Source organism: Staurois parvus, unplaced genomic scaffold, assembly GCF_062004578.1.
Source record: "Staurois parvus isolate SC_StPar_1 unplaced genomic scaffold, SC_StPar_1.0 ptg000381l, whole genome shotgun sequence".
NCBI classification, from domain to species: domain Eukaryota; kingdom Metazoa; phylum Chordata; class Amphibia; order Anura; family Ranidae; genus Staurois; species Staurois parvus.
Window position 1 is genome coordinate 1378625 of NW_028318177.1, and position 24670 is coordinate 1403294.

At 41.5% G+C, this 24670-nt stretch overlaps 1 protein-coding gene across 2 annotated transcripts in view; it reads right to left on the reverse strand.

Annotated features, from left to right (window-relative positions):
- Window positions 1-5968: 5968 nt before the first annotated feature.
- The window catches only part of FSD2 (fibronectin type III and SPRY domain containing 2), a 67846-nt gene continuing 49144 nt past the window's right edge, over window positions 5969-24670 (reverse strand). For both annotated transcript variants that reach the window (XM_089685708.1, XM_089685707.1), the window contains exons 9-13: window positions 23838-23991; window positions 21631-21764; window positions 18343-18472; window positions 14184-14360; window positions 5969-6403 (exon numbers count right to left, since the gene is read on the reverse strand). In XM_089685708.1, the coding sequence (XP_089541834.1) occupies window positions 6151-6403; window positions 14184-14360; window positions 18343-18472; window positions 21631-21764; window positions 23838-23991 (848 nt within the window). In that variant the 3' untranslated portion in view covers window positions 5969-6150. The remainder of the gene's footprint in view (window positions 6404-14183; window positions 14361-18342; window positions 18473-21630; window positions 21765-23837; window positions 23992-24670) is intronic.

Consider the following 24670-nt stretch of genomic DNA (forward strand, 5'->3'; position numbering starts at 1 on the left):
CACATGGAAAAGGGTGTTATTGTCAGATGAAACTAAAACTGAATTATTTGGCCTCAACACTAAATGATATGTCTGGCAGAAGTCCAATACAACTCACCATCCAAATAACACCATTCCTACAGTAAAGCATGGAGGTGGTAATAACCTGTTATGAGAATGTTCCTCTGCAGCAGGGACTGGAGCACTTGTCAGGATAGAAGGAAAAATGGATGAGGCAAAATACAATCAAATTCTTGAGGAAAATCTGCTGCCCTCTGCCAGAAAGTTGTCAATGGGAAGAAGGTTTACCTTCCAACATGACACAGACCCAAAACACACAGAAAAAATGACCACAGTGGTTGAAGGAGAAAAAGCTGAATGTCCTTGCCTGGCGTAATCAGAGCCCAGAATTAAACCCCATTGAAAATCTCTGGAATGACAAGAAGACCGCAGTCCACAAACGGTCACCATCAAATGTAACTGACCTTGAGTAGTTCTTCAAAGAAGGGTGGACAAATACTGTAAATTCTAAATGTGCAATGTTGTTACAGTCATATCCCAACAGAATAAAGGCTGTAATTAAAGCAAAAGGTGATTCAACAAAATACTGACACAACGGGATGATAGTTTTTCTAACTCAGTGATTGTTTTTTGATTTTTTTTTTTTTTTGACATGTTGGTGTTATATCTTTCACTTGGATGTTATAAGTTACACTGAGTAAATACAGTTGGAAAACAACAAAAACTGTGTCTGTGTTTTCAGGATGGAAAGCAACAACAGTGATTATTTTAAAGGGGGGTGATTCTTTCTATACCCACTGTGTGTATGTGTATATATATATATATATGCACTGTGTGCACAATTATTAGGCAAGTTGTATTTTTGAGGATTCATTTCATTATTGAACAACTACAGTGCTCTTGGTTAATCCAAAATGTTAATAAACCTCAAACCTGAATATTTAAGAAAGTAAAAGTGAGGTTTTGGCTTTCTTAGGAGAATATCTATGTGTGCACAATTATTGGGCAACTATTAGTGTGCACAATTATTATGCAACTAAATGAAAAACGAACGGTTTCCCACATCACTTGTTTATTTTTATCTGTTAAAGTGAGAATGATAAACAAACAATCCAAATTTACAAATAAACATTTCTGACATTTAAAAAAAAAACATCAGTGAGCAATATAGCCACCCTTCTTTTCAATAACAGTCATAAGCCTTCCATTCATGGTGTCTCTCAGTTTCTTGATCTGCTGACGATCAATTTTTTGTGCAGCAGCAACCACAGCCTCCCAGACACCGCTCAGAGCGGTGTACTGTTTTCCTTCACTGTAAATCTCCCGTTTAATAAGGGCCCACAAGTTCTCAATAGGGTTTAGGTCAGGTGAGGAAGGGGGTCATATCATTATTCTTTCATCTTTAAGGCCTTTACTGGCTAGCCATGCAGTGGAGTAATTCGATGCATGAGATGGAGCAATGTCCTGCATAGATATCATGGCCTTCTTGAAAGATGCAGACTTTTTCCTGTACCACTGCTTGAAGAAAGTGTCTTCTAAAAACTGGCAGTAGGGTTGAAAGCTGATTTTGAGTCCATCTTCAACCCGAAAAGGTCCATTTAGCTCATCCTTAATAATACCAGTACCCCATCGGCCGAATGCTACATGTTGGGTGAAGTTTACGGTAGGCGTAAAGTAAAGCATCGCAGCCGGCCATGAAAACACGCCTGTCAACTCTCTATTGCACCTTAAGGGGGGGGGGGGGGGTTTGGCAGGTGGCAAAAACATGGCTCAGCTTTGCATTTTTGCTGCTCCCAACAGCAAGTCTAAACAAAGCCTTAGGGTGGCATTCTGAACGCCACTCTAATTATTCCGTTCTTCTTACTGACTACCAATGTGAGGAGAATTTTTCTCATTGACACCAATGACTTGATTTTAGTAAGGGTTCCCTAATACCTTAACATTATTTTAGGGGTTCCTCTGGGATAAAAAGGTTGAGAGAGACTGTCCTATATTTTAACCTTTATATCCTAGCAGAAAACCCAACACTAGTACTTAAAGCAGATTTCCGGCCCCATCACCCAAAAATTAAAAGTCAGCAGCTACAAATACTGCAGCTACTGACTTTTAATATTAGGGCACTTGCCTGTCCACAGACCCAGTGGTGTCCTCACCCTGAGCCGATTCTTCAGTTGGCTATTGAGTGCTGGTGCTGCAATCTTGACTAAAGGAATCCTTGCGGCTTCACAGCCGGCCTCCTACTGCATATGTGCAAAGTGCGCTGTGCATTGTGAATGGGCCGCAGTCATCTGGGACCTATGAAGTGTCCCAGAGGGCTGCGGGGGGAAGGAGGGGGCAAACTTCCAGGTCAGTTTGCTGCGGCAAACTGAGCCAGAAATGGGTGCAAGAACCTGTCAAAACCAGGTACCTGCTCCCTCCCCCCAAAAGGTGCTAAATGCGGTAACGGAGGTGGGGGGGAGGCAGATAAGCAGAGCTTCCTTTTTAGGTGGAACTCCGCTTTAAGAGATCACAGAAACATATTGTTTCTTACCTTCCCAATCACTCATATAAATGTGTTTGAGTAATTATCTATGATTATATTTATCAATATACATTTTTTTTTACAAATCTGTGCCTTGAACTTTGTTTTTGAGGGTGGCTATTCTAGCCCTGCATGGTCTCACTGAATGTATAATGTTTCCACCCTCCTTGGTGCATCATTGATGTGTCCTAAAATAAGTAAACATTTTAACAAATGCTGCAGCAGCCAGAGGTGGATTTTGGTAAACCATTGAGTAGCATAAAGAACAGCCATGTTTTGTTTTGTTTGAACTTTTTTATCATTTGTCTCATCACAGTGCTGCTGATCTTGTACAGTCTATTTGCAGCCACTTTCCTGCAATGACTACATGGAATTGTCCTGGGCAGGCTTTCTGATGGTGGGAACAGTGGACCACGCTTGTGTAATGTTTGTTGAAACAGCCACTTGTAGTCTCCATAGGAATCCCATGTGACAAGGTGACAACACAGGAAAGCACAGTTGGAAAACAAGACCAAAATGTTGTCACACTAACCTGAACAATGACCTTCATGACAGGACCACCAGACATTATTTTTATAATAATAATAACATTGTAATTTATTATAATTATTTTACAACCATGAAACGTGTTGATTTACAGCCACCATTCCAGACTTTGTACTTGCACGCCTATACAGTATAGTACATATTGATCATTACTGTTGATGGTGAACAGTAATCTATACATGACTGTGGATGGATACATACTTATATAAAAAAAAATGGAGAATAAGTGAGTACTTAGTTGTAAAATAGCTGCTAGCATTTTGGATGAACTTCTTTATCCTCAAACAAAATAATATATAAAGAATGCAGCACTAAAATGACTGTCATAATAATAGTTCATTATACACTGAAGTCACTTTTACTTGTGTATTTTCACCCATTTATGCGTCATTATTTGACGGTACACTTCATATATACTGCTATCACTTTTAGCGCAAACAAGCGCTCACGTCAGTCACTTTGTCATTTTAGCGCTGCATTCTTTATATATTACATGTTTATATAAGACGTTGTTACAGAGAATATTTAATTTGAAGAATTCTATACCATGTTAAACCTGACAGATTCCATTATAGAGATAAGAAAGTTCAATTAGAAGGTGTCTACATAAATATGTGCGAGACATGAGTTGTGATAAATTAGCATACTTTGGTTTTGTAATGAGCAAATTAACAGTTTGTGATAGAAAGATAGTTGCCTTAAAGCCCAATTAAGGTCAAAAGGTTTTGTTAAAGCAGTAATAAACACCGCTTGGTGATTTATACCTGCCGGTAAGCTGAATAGAGCACTGGCACATGCACACTGCTCTGAAGGGATGGCATATTGAGTGTGCTATCTTTTCAGAGCACTGTGGTGCCATCGTGGCTCCTGTGCGCATGCGCAGGAGTGATGTCACCTATTCAAACGGCTGGAGTCCAGGAACCTGGAAAGAAAACCAGGTGAAGATGGAAGCCCTGTCAGCGGTGACAGCACGCCACTAGTGGGTTTCGTTTTAAGCTAAATTTTTCATAATGTGCAAATATGTAATGTATAGTAGCACAATTATGCTAGTAACTTGTAGGGTGACTTTTTTTTTTTTTTCCAAACTTTACTACCGCATGAAAGAATGGGTAAGACTCAGAAATGTGATCAGGGCTGTATTTCTGTCATATAGTTGGGGGGAGTGGGTTACTCTCACTGGATGGTTACTATGGGCAAAATGAAATTTTCTTGATAATACAAATGGTTTGCATAAGCAAATAATATTAGTAAGAATGAAATAAAATGTAATAATATGTTTATATCAAGAAAATGCAGCGCTGTGTGATGTTACTATGATATCATATACAAATGCGTATTATTAATACGTTTCTGGTTAGTGCGCATTTCTAACTTTTGCACTGGGAATCAGCGAGCACCATTACCGGACTGTGATTTATTTATTTATTGATTTATTTATTGATTTATTTATTCATTTGCTTTGGTTTCATTTATTATTTATATCTGCCTGCAACATAGTAACATCACACAGCGCTGCATTTTCTTTATATATATACTGTATTTTCGGGACTTTTATGTGTTTTCCTTGAATGTTCAGCTGCTGACCATTGGAGCGCTCACTGTATTTTTTATACTCTCATGTAATAATATGTTTATTTATAAAGCTCTTTGTAAATCCTGTCCACTCATGTGCCATAGAGCAGTGCAGTGCACATATTATTCTTGCCGTGGTAAAGCATTTGGCTCCAGGGCCATATTATTTGCTGTTGTAGACATTTATGCATGGCCGAATTTTAACATAAGTCAAGTCATGTTATTTTTTTGTCACGACCAGAACAGATTAAAGTGACATTAAACTCTAGATACAGTAATAAAAAAAATAAACCTAAGAAAGTCCCTTCTATTGCTTTCAGCCTCCTCCAAATTCCTTTATATATATATATATATATATATCCTAGATTGTAAGCTCCAAGGAGCGGGGCCCTCCTATCCCTCTTGTATTGAACTATATTGTTCTGTATTGTCTCCCGTTATATTGTAAAGCGCTGAGCAAACTGTTGGCGCTATATAAATCCTGTATAATAATAATATATATATATATATATATGTGTGTGTGTGTGTGTGTGTGTATATATATATATATATATATATATATATATAAAATTAATTTTTTGCTTTGATCTAATGTTGGACTCTTTTACTTTAGCAACTGGAGGGCGTGGTAAAAAAACAGGCAGTTGAGCCATGTATTTAGTACCCCACACCCACACACACCACACACACTGGCATTCTAACATTACAACCTGATAGGACTGTACACATGCTGGGGCCTGCAAGGTCTGCAGAGTTTGACAGACAGCTCTGCCTGTCAAACTCACCTATTGAGATCAATGGGGCCGCACGGCAACTGCGAGCCAAATGCTTGACTGTACAGTTGTGGCATGGCTCTGCAATGTAAAATTGCCATTTGGCAATTAAAAGAAAAAAAAGGCAGCAGTAGTACCTCCTGAATGCCTGAAAACTGCTGCCTGTCTGAAAAAGCCCTCCTTGATAGAGGGTGGCTAAGTTTGCTCTCCATGGTCCCACTGTATGTAGGAACATAGCCACCATCTCTTGCTCGCTCCCCTAGATGGACAATGGGATGTGCAATGTGCATAGGGCAGTGTATATGACTGCAACTAATATGCACGGCACGCTCCAAACAAATGGAACTGAAGGGAGAAAAGAAGGGGTTTGGGAGCTCACATGGGGAGTTACAGGGAGGCAGAAAGCATAGTAGGAAATAATTCCACGAAAAACAGATTACAGGGCTATAAAGTAGTAGATGCGTGTGGATTATTTTTGGAGAATACGGATAATGTTTTATTGATTTAAATAATAGTAATAAAAGTAATATAAAATAAGACCAAATAAAAACTCAAGTTTCAAGCCTTTTATACATTTATTTTTACAACAGTCCACTTTCCTCATTGAGCCTAGTATCTGAACTACATAGAGAAGGGGATGGGAACGGCTCCATTTCCATGTTTAGCCTCATTCCTGTATATACAGATTTCTCTGAGATCTGGGAGAGATGAATTTATATCAATGACTATAAACTCTTCTTAGGACAAAATCAGTGAATGGGGAACTGGAATACCATTATGGATCTTCAATCGTCCTCGTTTTTCCAGCGCAAAACATGGATGGACTAGATGCTGAAATTGGCATTCGAACGTGTATAGGTGCTGGTGAATGTTCATATTGAAAAAGGATAACCTGTTGTAGTCATAATCCAGCAGAATTCCAATCCTTGTCACTGGTATTGTTGTCCGGATGTCTGGGGACACTCCACAGTGCAGGAACTCATATCTGTGCCTGGTGAGAGATGTTTCAAATCGATAAAATGTCAGTGTTACATCAAAAATTACAGTTAAAGTTTTGTTGAGAAAAACTCCCTTCCAGGCAATCTCTACCCTGCAGAGTCCTACCTGCTTCTGTTTTGGAGGTACTGATGTCGTTCTTGCCAGTGAGCTTGCTAAGGCTAGGTTCAGACTATTGCAGTGCATGTTTATTCTGTTTTCAAGTGCAATTCAAGGAGCACCTCCTGTGCGATACAGATGGCATTGCAGTGCATTTTTCATGCGATTTGGATTGATGCCCTAGTGTCCTTCCTCCCTTCCCTCCCAGAAACACACTTGTAAAAATGCACTGAACTTGCATTGTATTTGATACTCGTTACTCAATAATTGTTTCACGTGCGGTTTACATTTAAAACGCACCTCTCCAAACACACGCACAACCCTTTTAATAATCGCACTGCGTTTGGACTGCATATACGTGAACGCTCTCCATAGAGGATCATTTTAACTTGTCATGCAATTCCAAGCGGTCTGGAACGCAACTAAAAAGCATCAGTGTAAACCAAGGTTAAAAGTGAATGTGAAGTTTGCTATAATCATGAGAATAGTCACAGTGATGTAATAACAAATAACTAGAAAAGCTACAATTTCTGGGGAAATTGTGTGAAGTGTTCTTGCCTCCACTAGTAGTCTACAACTGGAGTGGGCGGAGTAACTGGGTGGAGTGGGCGGAGTAACTGTTGTGTGGTTGGAGTGGCTGTTGTGTGGTTGGAGTGGGCAGAGTAACTTTATGGAGTGGGCAGAGTAACTGTGTGGAGTGTTTGGAGTGAGTAAAGATAGTAAACATTACACTAACCAATTGATTGATCAAATTTAAAAAGTGCACATGGCAAGCTTGATAGAGTGAGAAATGCATTTCAACTTTTAATTATTTATATAGCACATTTAATTACAATGTTGTTGCCCAAAGTGCTTCACAGTTACATTAAAACATACATTTAAAAATACATTAGCAGCATTATCACCTCAAATACTCTCTACTGTAGAAAAGTTATTTCCAAACCTTTAACCAGAAGCCGACCAAACTGTCACCAATTCTAAATTAGATTTCAAATAGGGCAGAGAAGAGCGGTTATAAACAAACTGCTCCAAATTGCTCACTTCACTGGTGTCTTCAAATGGTCGTAGTTTTAAAAACTATAAATCCTACAGCGAAGAGCTTTATATTGTGAGAATCACAAGACCCTACATTTTGATGCATAGTATGTCTCTGAAATGTTAAAAATGAAGGCACAGACGCAGTTTAGAAATTGCCCTTCAAATTTGAGGTGGCTAGAGTGCAGTTTCAATGAATGTCAATGGGCTCGAAAGAGCAGGGCCCTTGAATCCCTTGTGTATCGCATTGTATTGTTATTGCTCTGTCACATGTTCTGTCCCCCTTTGTAATGTACAGCGCTGAGCGAACTGCTGGCGCTTTATAAATACTGTATAATAATAATGGGCGGCGTGAGTTGCAAACAAATGGTCATATTGTGAAAACCATCAGGACTATGGCTTAGCCGTGGACATTTTTAGTGGCAGCAGGGATAGCTGAAAGTTTTGATATACGATTTGTGTAGGTGGGCTTGAAAATGAGGGAGTGATGGCAGTTTACAAATCATGTTCTGATTTTTCAGCTCACACTCTAGCTTTGTCAGCTCCCACTCTAGTTTTGAACATTCCGCCATTCATTCCTATGGGACCAATTTCACCACAAAAACGCCGATATTTCGTGAATCATTTGGCAAAACGTTCCACAAAGTAATAGCTCACCAATCGGGAACAATCCGCACGTGTCGGTACATTACTGTCTATGTAGTGTAAAAACTGTGGGAGGAGTTAGGGTGGTAAATTTGGCTATAATAATATATATGTGAGATAACAGTAAGTGGCCTTGCCATGCAAGAACACTTAATGAATCCTGTGACATTTCTCTTGGGCCCCTTTCAGACGGGGTGGACCTGTCAGTGGATCTGCTTGCTCAGTGGAGGATCTCTCCGCTGATGCCCCCTGAGCAAGTGGATGACAGGTCTGTGTCTGCTGTGCTGCTGCAGAGGGAACACAGACACAGCCTGCTGTTTTCTATGGGACGGTTGGATGGAAACAGACTGCCTGTCCGTCTCCACTCAACTGTCATCCGATCCGCCAGACAGATGGGGAATGTCTGTTTTTAGAGTATAGGATCGGATGCCGGTGGGTTGTCAGTGGACACGTTGGCTGACACCTACCAGTCTATAGAGGGCTATGGATAGTCTGATCAGGTCCGCCTGAAAAACTGACAAGCGGACCCGATCGAACCGTCCATGTGAAAGGGGCCTAAAGGTAAATCGTTCTGAGAAAAACATTGAGGATGCCATTGATGGCTACTAATTGTGAAAAATCTAGTTGCCTGGCAGTTTTCCTGATCCAATTGCTTCAAAGTTTTGAGTCGTAGATTTAGAACAAGGATCCAGATCCAGACATGTGACTTTGCGTATCTGCATGTATCTATTGGGTCACTGACTAAGAAAGTACTGAAGCAGGGTGGGTCAGCATTCCAGCCGATAGATTGAGGTCAACAATGGAAGAAGTGGTATTTTTTCAGTTTTGCAAAGATCAAAGATATTATTTCTGCTGGGGGCCTGGCTGGGGATGCAACATGCTATGCAAAATAAAATCGTTCACATTAAAGTGACACTAAATTTTGGTTTAAAAAGAAATAATTGAGTACTGTCCATGATACTTTTTTTATTTACACTAACATACAATTTTTCAGGACAAGCTTTCAGGGTGAACCCCTTTCTTCAAGGTCTGAGCAGTACTAATACACTAAGTTTTAGCAGAATGTTAAAATGTAAAATTCTATTCAAGTGTGCGTTCTTCACTCAGCCCCTTCTATTGTTCTCAGCCTCCTCCAAATGTCTTTTATCTTTACTGCTGTGATCCTACGTCTTGTTAGAGGGTTCCTCCGTTCATTCTCCATGGTCACACTGTATATAGGAACATAGCCACCCTCTCTTTCTTGTTCCTGAGTCTATGGGTTTGGTAGTGGACTTAGAGCAGTGTACATGAACACTACTAACATACACTGCTGATTCCAAACAAATGGAGCTGAGTGGGAAAAGGAGAGGTTCTGGAGCTGACAGATGTTACAAGGAGGTAGAAAAACACATTAAGAAACTATTAAAAAAATAGATTACTGGTCTATTTAGTGGATGTAGGTATATGGATTATTTTTGGAAAAAAAGGATATCGTTTAGTATCACTTTAATGCCGTCTCACCCACCTGTCTTTCCTGTGCCCCCCCCCGTTGCTCAGTTGGCCCACAGTACCTCTGTAAGCTCCGAGGCACAACTTGAGTTTACAAAGAGATGAGAAGACGCTCCCTGCCCAAATATTTAGGTAAAGGAAAGGTCAGTATGTGCAGCTGCAGGGTCTGCAGTAAAACTATTTTTGTTTTCTCTACATCGGCAAAACACATATTTCCTTTAAAGTGGTATTAAACCCAAAACCAAAAATAAAATATATTGCATCTATTCCTTAGATGTGGTGACTGCATTAGTTTTCTTTTTTGGGGCTTTTTTCCCTCTGTTTTCAAGGGGGTGTTCTGACCAGTAACACTCCTCTTGTATTAGAGTGCCCCTGTTCTGGATGAAGGCGCACAGGGGGCACATTTGGACAGCAGCATTGTTAATCTGGGGGCAAGGGAGTGTTAGATGTACTAGTACAAGCGACATATCGGCATGAATGTCACTCCACTTCCTCAAACTCAATCTTTCCAAAACTGAGCTCATACTATTCCCTCCAGCCCGTGCCCCCTCCCCCGACTTCTCCATCAAGATCAATAACACAACCATCAGTCCCTCCCCTCATGCCAGGGTGCTAGGTGTAATCCTAGACTCCCATCTGTCCTTTCACCCCCAAATCCAATCACTGTCCAAATCTTGTAGACTTCACCTCCGCAACATCTCCAAGATACACCCGTTCCTAACCTCAGAAACCACTAAGCAACTTATTCACTCCCTGGTTATCTGTCGCCTTGACTATTGTAACTCCCTCCTCATTAGCCTACCTCATCGCAGGCTATCCCCTCTTCAGTCTATCATGAATGCTGCTGCCAGACTCATCCACCTTACTAACCGTTCTGTATCTGCCATCCCTCTCTGCCAATCCCTCCACTGGCTTCCCATTTCCCAACGGATAAAATTCAAAACATTAACAATAACGTATAAAGCCATTTATAACTCTGCACTAAACTACATCACCAATCTTGTCTCTAAATATCACCCAAACTGTCCGCTCCTCGCAAGACCTCCTGTTCTCTAGCTCCCTTGTCTCCTCCTCCCATGCTAATCTCCAGGACTTCTCCAGAGTTTCCCCCATCCTCTGGAACTCTCTACCCCAATCTATCAGACTATTGCCTGCTCACTTTTAGGCAATCTCTGAAAACCTATCTCTTCAGAGAAGCCTATCCTGCCCTCAGCTAATACTGGAATCCACTACTCCTCCTACCAGTCCATCCCCCACAGTTACTACCTTTTGTACCACTAGCCCTCCCTCCTAGATTGTAAGCTCCAAGGAGCAGGGCCCTCAAATCCCTCCTGTATTGAACTGTATTGTTGCTGTATTGTCTCCTGTTATATTGTAAAGCGCTGAGCAAACTATTGGCGTTATATAAATCCTGTATTATAATAATAATACTAGTACATTTAGGCAGGCCATAGATGATGCAATTTTCTTACCTGCAACCACGGGTTGCAGGAAAGAAAATCACTCAATTCCTTATTCAACCCAGTCAGTGTTGATGGGGGAATCCCACCCACGGAGCTATTGTGTTCTCCTTGCTGGGAGAACACAATTATTACTGCTAATGGCTATAGCCGCTGGCAATAATTGTATGCTCCAAATCTGACATGATGGTTGTACCCAAGTCAATCGATGGATCGACTTGGGTACAATCTGTCTGCCCATACGTGGATCAAATGATCCATGCTGAACTGGCCAAGATTCAAACCATCTATTGCCGGCTTTAGATACACCAACAAATTGAAGGCGAACTTCAGCTCACACTTTATAACCAGTTACAGCAAGCAGTTTTTTTTTCCATTTTTGGATAAATGTTTTACATAAGTAAATAAAAGCTGATCATTGTAAGCACCCCTGTCAGTGGTAAATGGTTTGCTCGAACCCTGTAACTGCTACATTTTCAGGACAGCTTGTTCTGTTGAAAAACAACAGACTTACTGGTGCTATCATCAGGTGACAATAAAGGAAAGAAAACTAGTGCAGCCATCACATCTAAGAATTAGTGAGCTGCAATATATTAAATGTTTGCTTTTAGGTTTAGTATAGCTTTACCTTTGATGGGAGAGGCCAGGGGTGTTTCAGATGTGAGGACTTGTCACAAATCTTCCAGTGCTGAGGACTGTTGTTAGGATGGCTGGATATACAGTACATCAGGCTAAATTTGCCAGCGAAAACTCTTCGACGCTGACCTACTAGTTAAATGGGCCACCACTGTGCACTGCCAGGAAAGCGGGATCCAGCTTCCCCTGTGCTTTGTGTCATATCATCATATTGTATTATGCAGGAACATGATCCAAAGCATCGACCTATCAGCTGAGAGGACTGTACCTTGTATGGGAATCTAAGGAGACCTGTAATGATGGAGGACCAGAATTTTCCACTATTATGTGAATGTCTTCGGGCTCGTTCACACGATCAGTGGTGACCTGTGTTTTTCTGCCCTGGATAACAGCAGGCCACTGCTAGGGCACATAGAAAAGGCCTAGTGCAAAGCACACGCTGGTTTGATGTAAGCTGCAGTGGGTTGTCAAAAGATGCCACATGTCTGCGTTTTCCTGCAACACGCTAGATGGCACCGCATGTCACCCTACAACAGTGCAAAGCACCACACTGCTGTGCAGTCACATGAATGAAGTGTCAATCTGTGACACTTCAAATAAAGTTAGGAAAAAAAAAAAAGTAAGTGCGATGAGCTGAAATGCGCATTGCACTTCTCCCTGCCGGAGCTAGCGCTGTCAATGGCCTGCAGAGTACAACGCTGCGTTCCAACATGCAGGCTAGTGTGAAAGTAGACTGTGGGGCATCTGTTTCTTCTGATCTAAACTGTATTTCCAAATTTGCAGTAAAGTTTGAGAAGCCTAAAAATATTTGTGACCTTTCTAGTTGTTTGTATATGAGACACTATAAGCAGCTTTTAAGAAACCTCTGTGACCAAGCCCCGATGGGCGGGGTGAAACACGTCAGAGGGAGTGGCCAGTACGGTGGCTGAGGCCATTCCTCAACATTGGACTCCTGGGTTGGTTGAGCAGCGTCCATCCCTTCACTTGTATTGGCTGACACTGGAATCGCTGGGACTCATGCTCCCCTCTTCTCACTGCCAGTGGGGTGATCCTTTTCCTTCCATCCATAGCCTGGAGCGGCGCCATAAGGTATAATTTTCAGCTTTAAAGAGGCTCACAATGTGCAGTTAGGGAACAGACTGAGGGACAGTTTGTTTTTTATGGTGCAATATCATGCAATGTACCAACCAGGGTTTGAGATCTTTAAAGTGACTGTAAACCCCTTTATTTAAAGTGCTACTAAACCCACAACAGTAGGATCAGTCTGTATATGCAGTAAAGCATGCTTGTTATACTCACTGGAACCTAAGGGGTTAATCCTCTGCATTGTGTAAAAAGGCTGTTTGATCCTTTCTTCTCTGCCCCTCCTCTTGTTGAAATAACCACCTGATACAGACTGAATCCACAGTCATATGTGCATGCTCAGTTAGGTGTGTATTGCTAGAGAGGGTTTTTTTTTTCTTTAAAGAGTGCATGTGATCAGCACAGGGCCAATCAGCACTGTCCAGACAGAGGGTCAAGGGTTTCACATCCTCCTAGCACAGAAGGAAAACTCCTCCTAAAAGCTTTAACCAGTGCTCTGCTGAAGTCACAAGACTGCTGTAACTGCTGATGAGAAAAGGTATTTAGCAGTTTATGTTTACTAAATTAATTGCATTTCAATGTTCTGTGTACTGTGTGATTCTAGATATAGTGAATGCAGGGTCCTGGGTTTAGTAACACTTTAACAAATAACTAACGTGATACTTACCTGCCCTGTGCAGTGGTTTTGCACAGAGTAGCCCCAATCCTCCTCCTCTCTGGTGCACCTGGCTCCTCCCTGGCCAAGTGCCCACCATAGCAAGCCAATTGTTATGGGGGCACTTGTGTGGACTTGCTCCTGAGCTGGCTTTGTGTGTCCATAGACACACAGAGCGCTGCTCACCTCTGCTCCCCACTCCCTCCTCATTGGTTGTGATTGACAGCAGTTGACCCATGTTTCCTCCTGCTGTCTCTGAGCCTATGAGGAGGGAGAGAAAGCCAAACAGCTCTCTTGCACAGCACAAGACAGAGACTGGGCTCAGAGGGGTGTAAAGGGGGGCTGGGGGGAGCCCCTTAATGCATTAAGGTAAAAAACCTTCAGCCTTTTGAGCCTCATTAACCCTTTGTTAGGATATCTAGTTTATAACTAATAACAAAGATCTTTCAGCACAGTAAAGACATGAGTAATTATGGCAAACATAACTCCCCAGCCCCCAGCTTAACATTACATAGAAGATGAAAGCTAAGCAACATTTTTTAGCAGGTAAAAAGGTAAGCAGCAATTTATTTCTTTAATTTTCGTTATGCAGTGTGAATGGTAACAAATAATAAAATCGGTTTTATCCCAATTTGCTTGTAAAAGTATAAATATGTTTTGAGTTAATATTTTACCGCGTTCGTGTGCAGATGTGCCTCAGACACCAGGAACTATTGTTAGCGCCAAGCATTCCACTTCTGTTTGTGTCTTCATAGGCAACTCCAACCCTGTACTCTGTATTCCCATCCACTTCCACCTCCCAGAAATGCTTTCCTTTGAAGGGTATGAGGGTTCCCAGGACAGCAATACATCTGCAAACCAGAAAGAAAATGTTATTTTACATATGTGCACGCTCCCTGCCTCGCACCATAACCTCCAAGAAGCGCATATTATGGTGATCCCCAAAGGCAACAAAGACGCGACATCTGTGACAAACTACAGGCCCATATCATTACTAAACGTTGATGTAAAACTGTACACCAAGGTTTTGGCCAATCACATCCTTCCCGTCCTGCCCTCCCTCATAAATCTAGATCAGGTGGGTTTTGGCCCGGGAAGAGAAGCCAGAGACAATACTATCAAACCCCTAACCTCCACCACTGGCTGCACACAACTAAAAACAAGCAGACTTTTCCTCTCTCTGGACGCCGAGAAGGCTTTCGACAGGGTAGCTTGAGACTACATGGAGGCGGTCCTAAAACATATTGGCATTCGAGATCACATGCTAAATTTCATCATGGCCCTCTACTCCGAAAGCTCGAGTACATGTGAATGGCCACTTTTCGGAAGCCTTCTCCCTCCAAAATGGCACATGTCATGGGTGTCAACTCTCACCGCTATTATTCATCCTGACGCTTGAGCCTCTTCTTTGTAGACTTCGTTCTAATCAGGACATTAAGGGTATTTTGGTAGTGGGTCAGGACTACAAGATCGCTGCCTACGCAGATGACATTTTACTCTTCCTCTCGGAACCTCGTATTACCCTGCCCAATCTCCTTAACAATTTTGCGCACTTCCAGAAGATTTCAAATTTGAAGATTAACTTCTCCAAATCATATGCATTAAACGTCTCCCTCCCCGCAGAATTGGTCTCCTTTTGCCAATCTCACTTTCCTTTCACCTGGAAAACGGGTGTTATCACATATTTGGGCATCCAACTTCCTGGAGACCTCTCTGAAGTATATGAAAAAAACTTTCTTCCAGTTATCCGCACAATTCAATCAGACTTGCAGAAGTGGCACCTACCCTTTTTCTCTTGGTTTGGGAGGCAGCCATATTGAAGATGAACATACTTCCTTGTCTTCTCTACCTCTTTCAAACCCTCCCTATCCATCTGCCTCCCGCATTTTTTTCCCTTTTGTAGACATCTCTGTTCTCAATTTCTATGAAGTCATAAACACCCACACATTTCCTTCTCACAATTGGTGCTCCCTAAAACTAGAGGGAGGATTGGACTCCCAGACTTCCAAAAATACTCCCAGGCCTGTCACCTCTCCAGAATCATCAACTGGAATGTCCACTCATCTACTAAGGCTTGGGTGAATCTGGAGGATTCTTTCTCTCAAATCCCCATCACATCGCTCGCCTGGCTTCAAGCAAAACATATTCCCCACACTCTCTCTTCTCATCCACTCATTGGCCCGACACTAAAAATCTTTCATTCCGTATGTAAGATGCACTCGGTATCCTCTATACCTAGCCCATTAACCTCTATACACATGCATCCTGATTTTCCCCCAGGTATGCAGAATGCCTTCCTGGGTGGACAATGCCCCCATAGTCACATGCGAGTTAGACACTTTTTCCATAAAGGTCAGGTGATGACCCACACTTTCCTAGCCAAATCCATGCGGGACCGGGCTTTTCCTTTTTGGACATATCTACAGATACAACACTTTCTTCAGACTCCAGCAAACCTCCCTAAATGGAATAGACCCCTTACGACCCTTGAATCCATCTGCTCCAAAGCCATGCCTCAACAGCATCTTATATCAACCACGTATCAACTAATGTTTAATAATGAAGCCCCGCAAGCGCTCTCTGCCTGCCAAGCGTGGGAAAAAGACTTAGCCTTAGAATTGACAGCTTTAGATTGGCAGCAAATCTTTTCATGCATTCATAAAGGCTCTGTCAATGTTACCACTCAGGAGAATGACTACAAACTTCTCTCACGCTGGTATAGGATCCCCTCGAGGATTCACTGGTTCGACGCATCAGTCCCTGATAAATGCTGGAGATGTGCTGAGGAGGGGGTACACTTCTCCATATCTAGTGGACATGCCCCTCTATCCAGCCATTCTGGAAGGCTGTCCATCGTATCACATCTTCAGTCTCCACCCTCCCTCTTGAATATACCCCGGCCCAATTTCTCCACCACACCCCCCTCTCCAGACGTCTATATCGTAAATCGCTGGTGATGCATATGATAAACGCCGCTAGACTATGTATCCCAGTCCTATGGAAATCTCATAAAGTCCCATTGGTAAGGAACTGGCTTACCGCATCGGAAGAATCGCGGATATGGAAAAACTAATCACGACAGCTCATGATGTCCCCTCAAAATTCTCTCACATCTGGTCCTGCTGGACCCACTTCCAAACTTCAGATTCAGAATACTTCAGAATACCAAAGCCTTATGGGTACCCCGCAAGCACTCCCAAGTTGAACGTCAGGTGGATGCAACCACCGACCAACTCTGTCTCCCCCCCCCCCCCTCTTTCGTGATTCAACATGTCTTACGCACTGCTATAGGCATTGTGCTGCGTTAAGACATGTTTGGTATTGATCCTGTTCAGTTCTTTCATAATAAAAGCTCATATACACTTCGGAACCCAGAACATTAACATTACACATTATCCCCCTCACCCTTCCTACACATAAACCTCCACCCCCTCTTCCCTCCAGACCTCCCCCACATTCATGGTTCCATCAATTATGGCAAGTCGTCCAGATCCTGAAGTTGCAAAGCAGCCCCAGACCATCACACTGCCACCACCATGTGTGACTGTTGATATGATGTTCTTTTTATGAAATGCTGTGTTAGTTTTACACCAGATGTAACTGTACACACACCTTCCCACCTTCCAAAAAATTAACCATTTGTCTCATCAGTCCACAGAATACTTACCTTAAAGTCTTGGGGATAATCAAGATGTTTTTGGTAAATGTGAGACAAGGTTTTGTGTACATTTTGGTCAGCAGTACTTTTTGGTCAGCAGTGGCTTTCCCCATGGAAGTTCCCCATGGATGCCATTTTTGCCCAGTCTCTCTCTTATTGTTGAATCATGAACACTGACCTTAACTGAGGCAAGTGAGGGCTGCAGTTCCTTAGATATTGTTCTTGGTTCTTTTTATGCTTGTACCCAGTGCTTGGGCATTTATCCATTTCATTGGCTAGAATAAATAGTTTATTCTGGCCATTGAAATGAAAATTGCCAAAACGATGAACACGCCTAGCATCATCATGCATTTACACACATTTTGCTACGTTTGGCATTTTTCTGTCAAACCACTCCTCTCCTGAATGCCTAAAGCCTTCAAACTCTGCTGCTCCTAAACTCTGGTAAAAGCCTATGTGTGCATAAAAGACAAAAAAGAGGGCGCACAGGCCTAGTGCGTTACCTTAAAAATAGGATTTATTAATAAAAAGTGAATACTCACAAAAATAAAATGTTGTAACACACACATTGGCTCTAAAGAAGAGGTGTTTACCTTGAAACGCATCAGCCACCAGCTATCTAGAGGCTTCCAGTCTCCCACAAGACCATCCACAGGGGTTCCTGTACCATACTGCTATCTTGTGTGACATGCTTCCCGCGTTTATCTGATTTTACAACATTTTACTTTTGTGAGTATTCACTTTTTATTAATAAATCTTATTTTTAAGGTAATGCACTAGGCCTGTGCTCCCTCTTTTTTGTCTTTTATGCACAGTTTCTTTTGGATATCCCTGGTCCGTTGAGGGCAGCAAGGCCTGCATTACATTTCCTTTTCCATGTGGGGACCACCATAGCGGGGAGTCTACAGTTCAGCGCAGGAGTACATGCATTCGGTTGCTACATTCCTCTTTCCAAAAGCCTATGTGTGCATGGACACATACTGTAGGCTTTTACTGAGCTGAGTTCAGGGGCTTTGGCAACAAAATGCCGAAAGCTTCTAAACGTACATTTAGGAGCAGCAGTGTGCAAGAGGGCTTAATATCATTGCCCAGTGTAGCTGGATCTGTCATCTCTTGTCTGTGGGTACCTTTATGCTATGAAATGTTTCATGACTTTTTCACTCTCTATAAAATACCTTGAGAAATTATTGCATTGGTATGGTAAATCCTCCAGACTTTCCTCCTCTTCACAAGAGATTGTGGATCCGTTATCAGAAATAGAGAGCAGTGGATGAGCAGTTTCTTCATTAAGATAGAAAAATGTACCTAAGCAGATTACATGTGTTTAGGCGCAGGTAAAATAGTTCACGTTAAGAAGGAAATTAAAGGTTACCCAGTAAATAAAGGCTACCCAGTTAAATTTTGCTTCCCCATTGCTGTGATACTCCCCGATAGTTTCCAATAAGGCCAACAAGACTTTGAAGCTATGGATGGGAAGGACCTCACTGCTCTATGGATTCAGCAGCATTGTTGGTCCACCACAGGGCACCCAGACTAGCCAGAACTTTAGAAATATAGGACTGCATAGAAAAAAAATTGTAAAAATAGGTGTTTTGATAGCAATGTACTAAATAATGTATGCAGGGGCAAACAACATTTAACAGGTTGGGTATTAGGTAGCCTTTCATTTAATTGCACAAAAGTCAGATACACAATATTGTGAGGCAAGTTTGTTAGAAATGTGTTAGAAATTGGCATATATGAGTATGTAATTAATATACACAGCCAATTTTAAGTGAGGAAAATACAAAAATGATGCCTACAATAAAAATACTTGTAGTTGTGTAGTGCATGCAAAGGAATCTTCTTATTTTAATGCTCCCTACTGTACACACTGTCATGTTGGTACAATTTTGGGTGTGAATGGTTTTTATTCCTAATAAACATAAGCTAATTGGTGCAAAGAGGGTAAATGAAACAATCATTCCTGAATCAATCACAGAGGTGGGCCATTGGGTTTACTGTTGCTGTGGCTGAACCACTCATTACAGAGCCTGTGGTCTTCCCTATGACTGCATGACACCTTTACTGCTTCTTTAAATTAAAAAAAAATTAAATAAAAAACAAATTTAGGTAAATATGAAATATTGAATTGAAATATAATTTTTTCACAGGCAGCAGATAGAATTCTAGCCTCCAAGCAAAACGTAACAGCTTTCAGAAAGAAAAATTGTTTGCAGAGCTCAATAGCTGAAGCTCTGATTACACACACACTGTATGAGTGAGAGTAGTGACTAATATCCTCTGCCCCTTCCCCCTACATAAAGAGTTTCAAGTAGAGATAGACAGTCTCCTGCTGCTTTCTCTTTTTTTTTCTTTCGAAAATCCAATGCTCTGTGTATCCAGAGTTATGGATGCACCCTGTATTAATGTTTTTCTGACCATAGGTCATTGATGCCTTTGTGTTTGGACTTAATATTGCAGCATCAGTATATGTCAGTTGACTTCTTAATAGCTGTTTGACTAAGTTGCCTACCTAAACAAGTACTGCGTTGTTTTCTACGGTCATATATAGCTTTTAGTTGGTGCAACGTTTTAATAAATACTCTTCTCAAGTGTATCATTATAATAAGCTGCCAAATTGATAAAAAATTTGAGTGTCATTGCACATAGAAAAACAGACAGCAAAGCTTTGTGACCATATGTTAGAACTAGCACGATGATCACATAATTGACAACTTCACTGATTATTAGTGGGGAACCTAAGATATAAGTGACAACCCAGTCTGACAGCTAGCAGCCACGTGGGCTTTTAGCTGTCAAAGTCAAAAGGTAGATTAAAGGAGAAGTATAGCCAAAGCTTTTTAGGCTTTACTTCTCCTATGGATCTCAGCAGTGCAATTAGTTCTGCATAACCTGTGACCTGTTTTCAGCCAGCTGAAGCTCACTGTAGGCTGGCATCACAGAATCGGTCCAGGCTCTGTAAAGATCCAGACCATATGGACTGGCACCTGGCTCAGTCTCTTGGCAATACTCCGATAGCCTGAACCAGCTGCTCCCACCTCCATGCACTGGAGGGGCAGAGCAGAAAGCTGAAGACTGACAGTCCCAGCTCTCTGCTCAGAGCACAGGGGAGAACTGAGCAATTGTGGTTTTTGATCACTCAATTCTCTGTAAAGCCTGCGGGGGACAGATGCAGCATGAGATTGATTCTGCTTCCACCTAGGTGAGTATAATTTTTTTTTCTAGTCCATACTTTTAAGGCTGAACTTCATGAAAAGGAAATATGGTCTCTTCCGGTGGGGCTACCTCTGCACTGCAAGGGATGACTGCTTGTTTAAGTGTAGGGGGCAACAGGCTCCATCATGGCTGTAAAACCAGACCCCGCAGCCTTTTCTCCCCCAATTTCTGGCGGTTGCAGGTCCTCTAACATCATCAAATCTAATGCAGAGCCCATAGCTCTATGTTGCACATGAAGACACAGAGGGACAGTCCACTGCCAAAGCCAAGAGGGGTAGAGGAGAGTTCTGGCTGGGAAACAGAGGATTGGATAAGAGTGCTTTTTCTGACCTCCCCTAATCCTAGAAGAGTATTTAACCCTTGCATTGGGGCTGCCCCCACTTTACAAGGGAGCATTTTTCCTTTCCCCAGAGATGGGCTTTAACAAAATAGGGGGCATCATGCAAGGGAATGCTTAGCTGGCCATACATATCGAGATTTGTCCAGCTGAGCAGAGAGTGGACAAATTTTGATCAGTGTGTGGCTATCCCTGCTCAACAGCAGTCAATCTTTTGATTGACTTCTGTTGAAAAGGCACCCTGGAAACCTTTTGTCGATCATCGCCTGCAGCCGCTGATCAGTGTATTCTGACAGCAACGCTCACCTCTGTCAGAATACAATGTTCCAGCAAGGTGGGGGATTGGGATTGTGAATTTCTCCATCCATCTCCTTTGTGTGGATGGAGGAACCTGTTTATTTTTTGGTTCAGCCCGCTGGCTGAATTAAAAAAAAAACTGTGTATGGCTAGTTTTAGTCTACAGATTGGAGACAGGAATGGTGTTAAATGTGAATCTGAAAAATAAAGATTTTATGTAAACATAAAGAGATATAAAATATCAATATAAAAAAGGCATGAACTTTAAAAATGATAAAAGAGTTGCTCACAAACTATTATAGTATCTTTTAAAGGCTTCACAAGGATATTATTTTTAATAACTAAGAGATGAAAGTTTACTTCCCTAACAGTGAAAACAGCTATTGTGCGTCATTGCGAGGCAATCAAAGTGCGTCATTGAATAACTTTAGAAATGAGGTCGTTTGTCTCGCGTTTATTGGTTCTTTGTTGGCTGATTTCCCTGATTGTACGGGTCAATGGGGACTTGTGAATGGTTTCTATGGTATTCCTACACAACGTATGTGACAAGGTTAGCAGAGATGCACGGGTAACAATGGCATACACTGTCCTCCTCCAGCACACGGAATACCTGTAGTATGAATGGGAAAAGACTTGCTGCTCTCGCTCGGCCCCCCCACATTCACAGCTCTGACGCTGATGTCATACGTCTCACTCGACTTCAGCTGGATGAGGGATTCACAGATGGGAATTCCAACAATACACCTGTGAAAAGACATTGTGTAGAATGAGCGGCGTGCACGTGCGCAGCTGACAGCAAAAGTAACAATTCCTTTATCACTAAGAGTACTTTATTCAAATAAAAGCTTTTCAGGGGAAATTGAGGACTCATTCAGTGCAATTTAAAAGTATAAATGTTCAGCCTCTGTATAAATATCTAGCAGAGCTGTAATCTCCGTATATAATGCTTTTACCCTCCATCACCATCTGTCCCTTCTTTCTGCTTTGCACATCTATACAATACATTACATTTATTATAGGGATTTTGTCTTTTTATAGGAGAATGCAGTGTTTTACATACATAAAAAAATACATAAATGCCCATTGCAAAAAGCAAAAGTGTGCATTTATTCATTTTTATTATTTTTTTTTTTTTTACATTTGACTCTGCAAAACCTTGCCACAGTGATCATGGTTGCAGTGCTGTGGCTCCTGCAGACTCTTCCTCCAGCTCAAGGTAAGGACCTTTAGCTATGGAGCTGAAGAAAGTATCAATGGACTACAAGTGCAGTGATATCACCCCACTTGTGCTCCATTAAGCACTTGTCTGCCGGGCACTTTTACCCCTTTCCTGCCCAGGCCAATTTTCAGCTTTCAGTGCTGTCGCACTTTGAACGACAATTGCGCAGTCATGCAACACTGTACCCAAACAAAATCATTTTTTTGAGAGGGATAGAGCTTACTTTTGGTGATATCTAATCACTACTGGGTTTTTTAATTTTTGCTAAACAAACTAAAAAAGACTGAAAATTTAAAAAAAAAAAGTTTTTTCTTAGTTTCTGTTATAAAATGTTGTAAATAAATATTTTTTTATCCTTCACTAATGTGCGCTAATGAGGCTGCACTCATGGGCATTGACAAGCATCACTGGTGGTAACTGAAAGTCAGCACTCATATATTGCACTGATAGGCAGCTTTGATGGGCACTGGTATGTGGCATTGATGGGCACTGACAGATGGCACTACACTGATAAATCATCAGGGCACTGATGATCAGTTTAGATGTCCCCACTGAGGAATGCCGCTTACCATCTCTCCTCTCCTCACGTGCTGTCAGTGTGAAGAGAGGACTGCCGATAACCGGCATTTTCTATTTACATGCGATCAGCTGTGATTGGACACAGCTGATCACATGATACAGCTTGTGTCATCGGCTCTTTACTGCGACCGGTGATCTGCTGTGTCCCAGGATCACATCACACCTCCAATCACCAGGGGGCACGCATGCTTAGCTACAGTGGGAGGACATCATATGTACATTCACACCAGTCCCTAACCCTCAAGGAGCGTACAATCTAAAGTCCCTAACCTACATTCATACATACACATACTAGGGCCAATTTAGACAGGAGCCAATTAACCTACCAGCATGTCTTTGGAGTGTGGGAGGAAACCAGTGTACCTGAAGGAAACCCACGCAGGCACAGGGAGAACATGCAAACTCCAGGCAGGTGGTGCCATGGCTGGGATTTGAACCAACAACCCTAGTGCTGCCAGGTGGAAGTGCTAACCATTTAGCCACTGTGCTGCACAGTCTCTCTTTTTTAAAATATATTCTTCAGATTTTTTTTAACATATAAAAAAAAGTCATTTTAACATATATTTTTACATATATTTGTAAATGCATTCCAAAAATGTAGATTTGTATTTTTAAAGACATACAGTATATTTGAAATGTATTTTTAAAAATATTTTTCATATATTTTGTAATAAAAATGCATTTCAACATGCAGTATATACATATATATTTATTGCAATATATTGAATATGGCCAAAATTGTAGCATTTCAAATATATGTCAATATATTTGGGAAGAATATTTTTTAAATATATTTCAAATATATTTTTCTCATACCTGGAATTCAGCTTTAGTATTTGAAAAACATTACCTGTGTGGGAACAACCCACCATTGCAGGATATAAGAACAAAATAACTGCTAAATGCTCTTTGGAAACATAAGCATGTCCTTGCCTTACAGTTTTACAGTTATGGAGAGTTACACTTTAATGAAAGAATAAAGACAACTATTACAACTGATACATGGAGGGTGTACTTACTCAGAAACAGAACTGTCTTGGTTCTCAATTTTCGTTTTTTGTATTTCCACGGTGTAGGATTCTACAGGGTTAATGTTCCCTGATTCCCAGCATATTAAAGCTGCATTCTCACAACTCAGGCATTCTCGCATTTTAATGATGGGAGGAGCTGGAGCTAGGGAGAGAAAAGTGCACCAATCATAATCCACTTCTAATTAATTAGTAATACATGTCATCCTGCACAATGCAGGGCTATTAAAGTGTTACTAAACCCAGGACCCTGCATTTACTATATCTAGTCTCCCCAGACCCTGCATTCACTATATCCGCTCTCCCTGGACCCTGCATTCACTATATCTGATCTCACAGTGCACAATTATTTCAGTATTTATAAACTGCTAAATACCTTTTCTCATCAGCAGTATATAGCAGGTTTGTGACTTCTATCAGTGTCCGGCTGAGCACTGGTTAATCTTGTAGTTTTTTCATTCTCCTCTGACCGTCCTATGAGGCAGCACGACCCCTGACCCTCTGTCTGGACATTGCTAATTGGTTTGGTGCTGATCACATGCACACTCCCCCCCCCCCCCAAAAAAAAAAGCTTTCTAGCAATACACAGAGCATGTGCACACTTGCCACTGCTGCTCTAGCTATGGCAGGTGGATTGGGGACAGTTAAAAAAGGGGAGGATCAGGGAAGACCATAAATAATAATATAAGAATGTAGAAAAATTTTTTAGAAGAATTATCATTTTTGGTTATAAACTAATTTGGGGTTTTTTTTACTAAAAAGATAGATGAATACATTTTGGCCAAGATTTATGAAGAAAGATTGTTAATTGGCAAAATTTTATA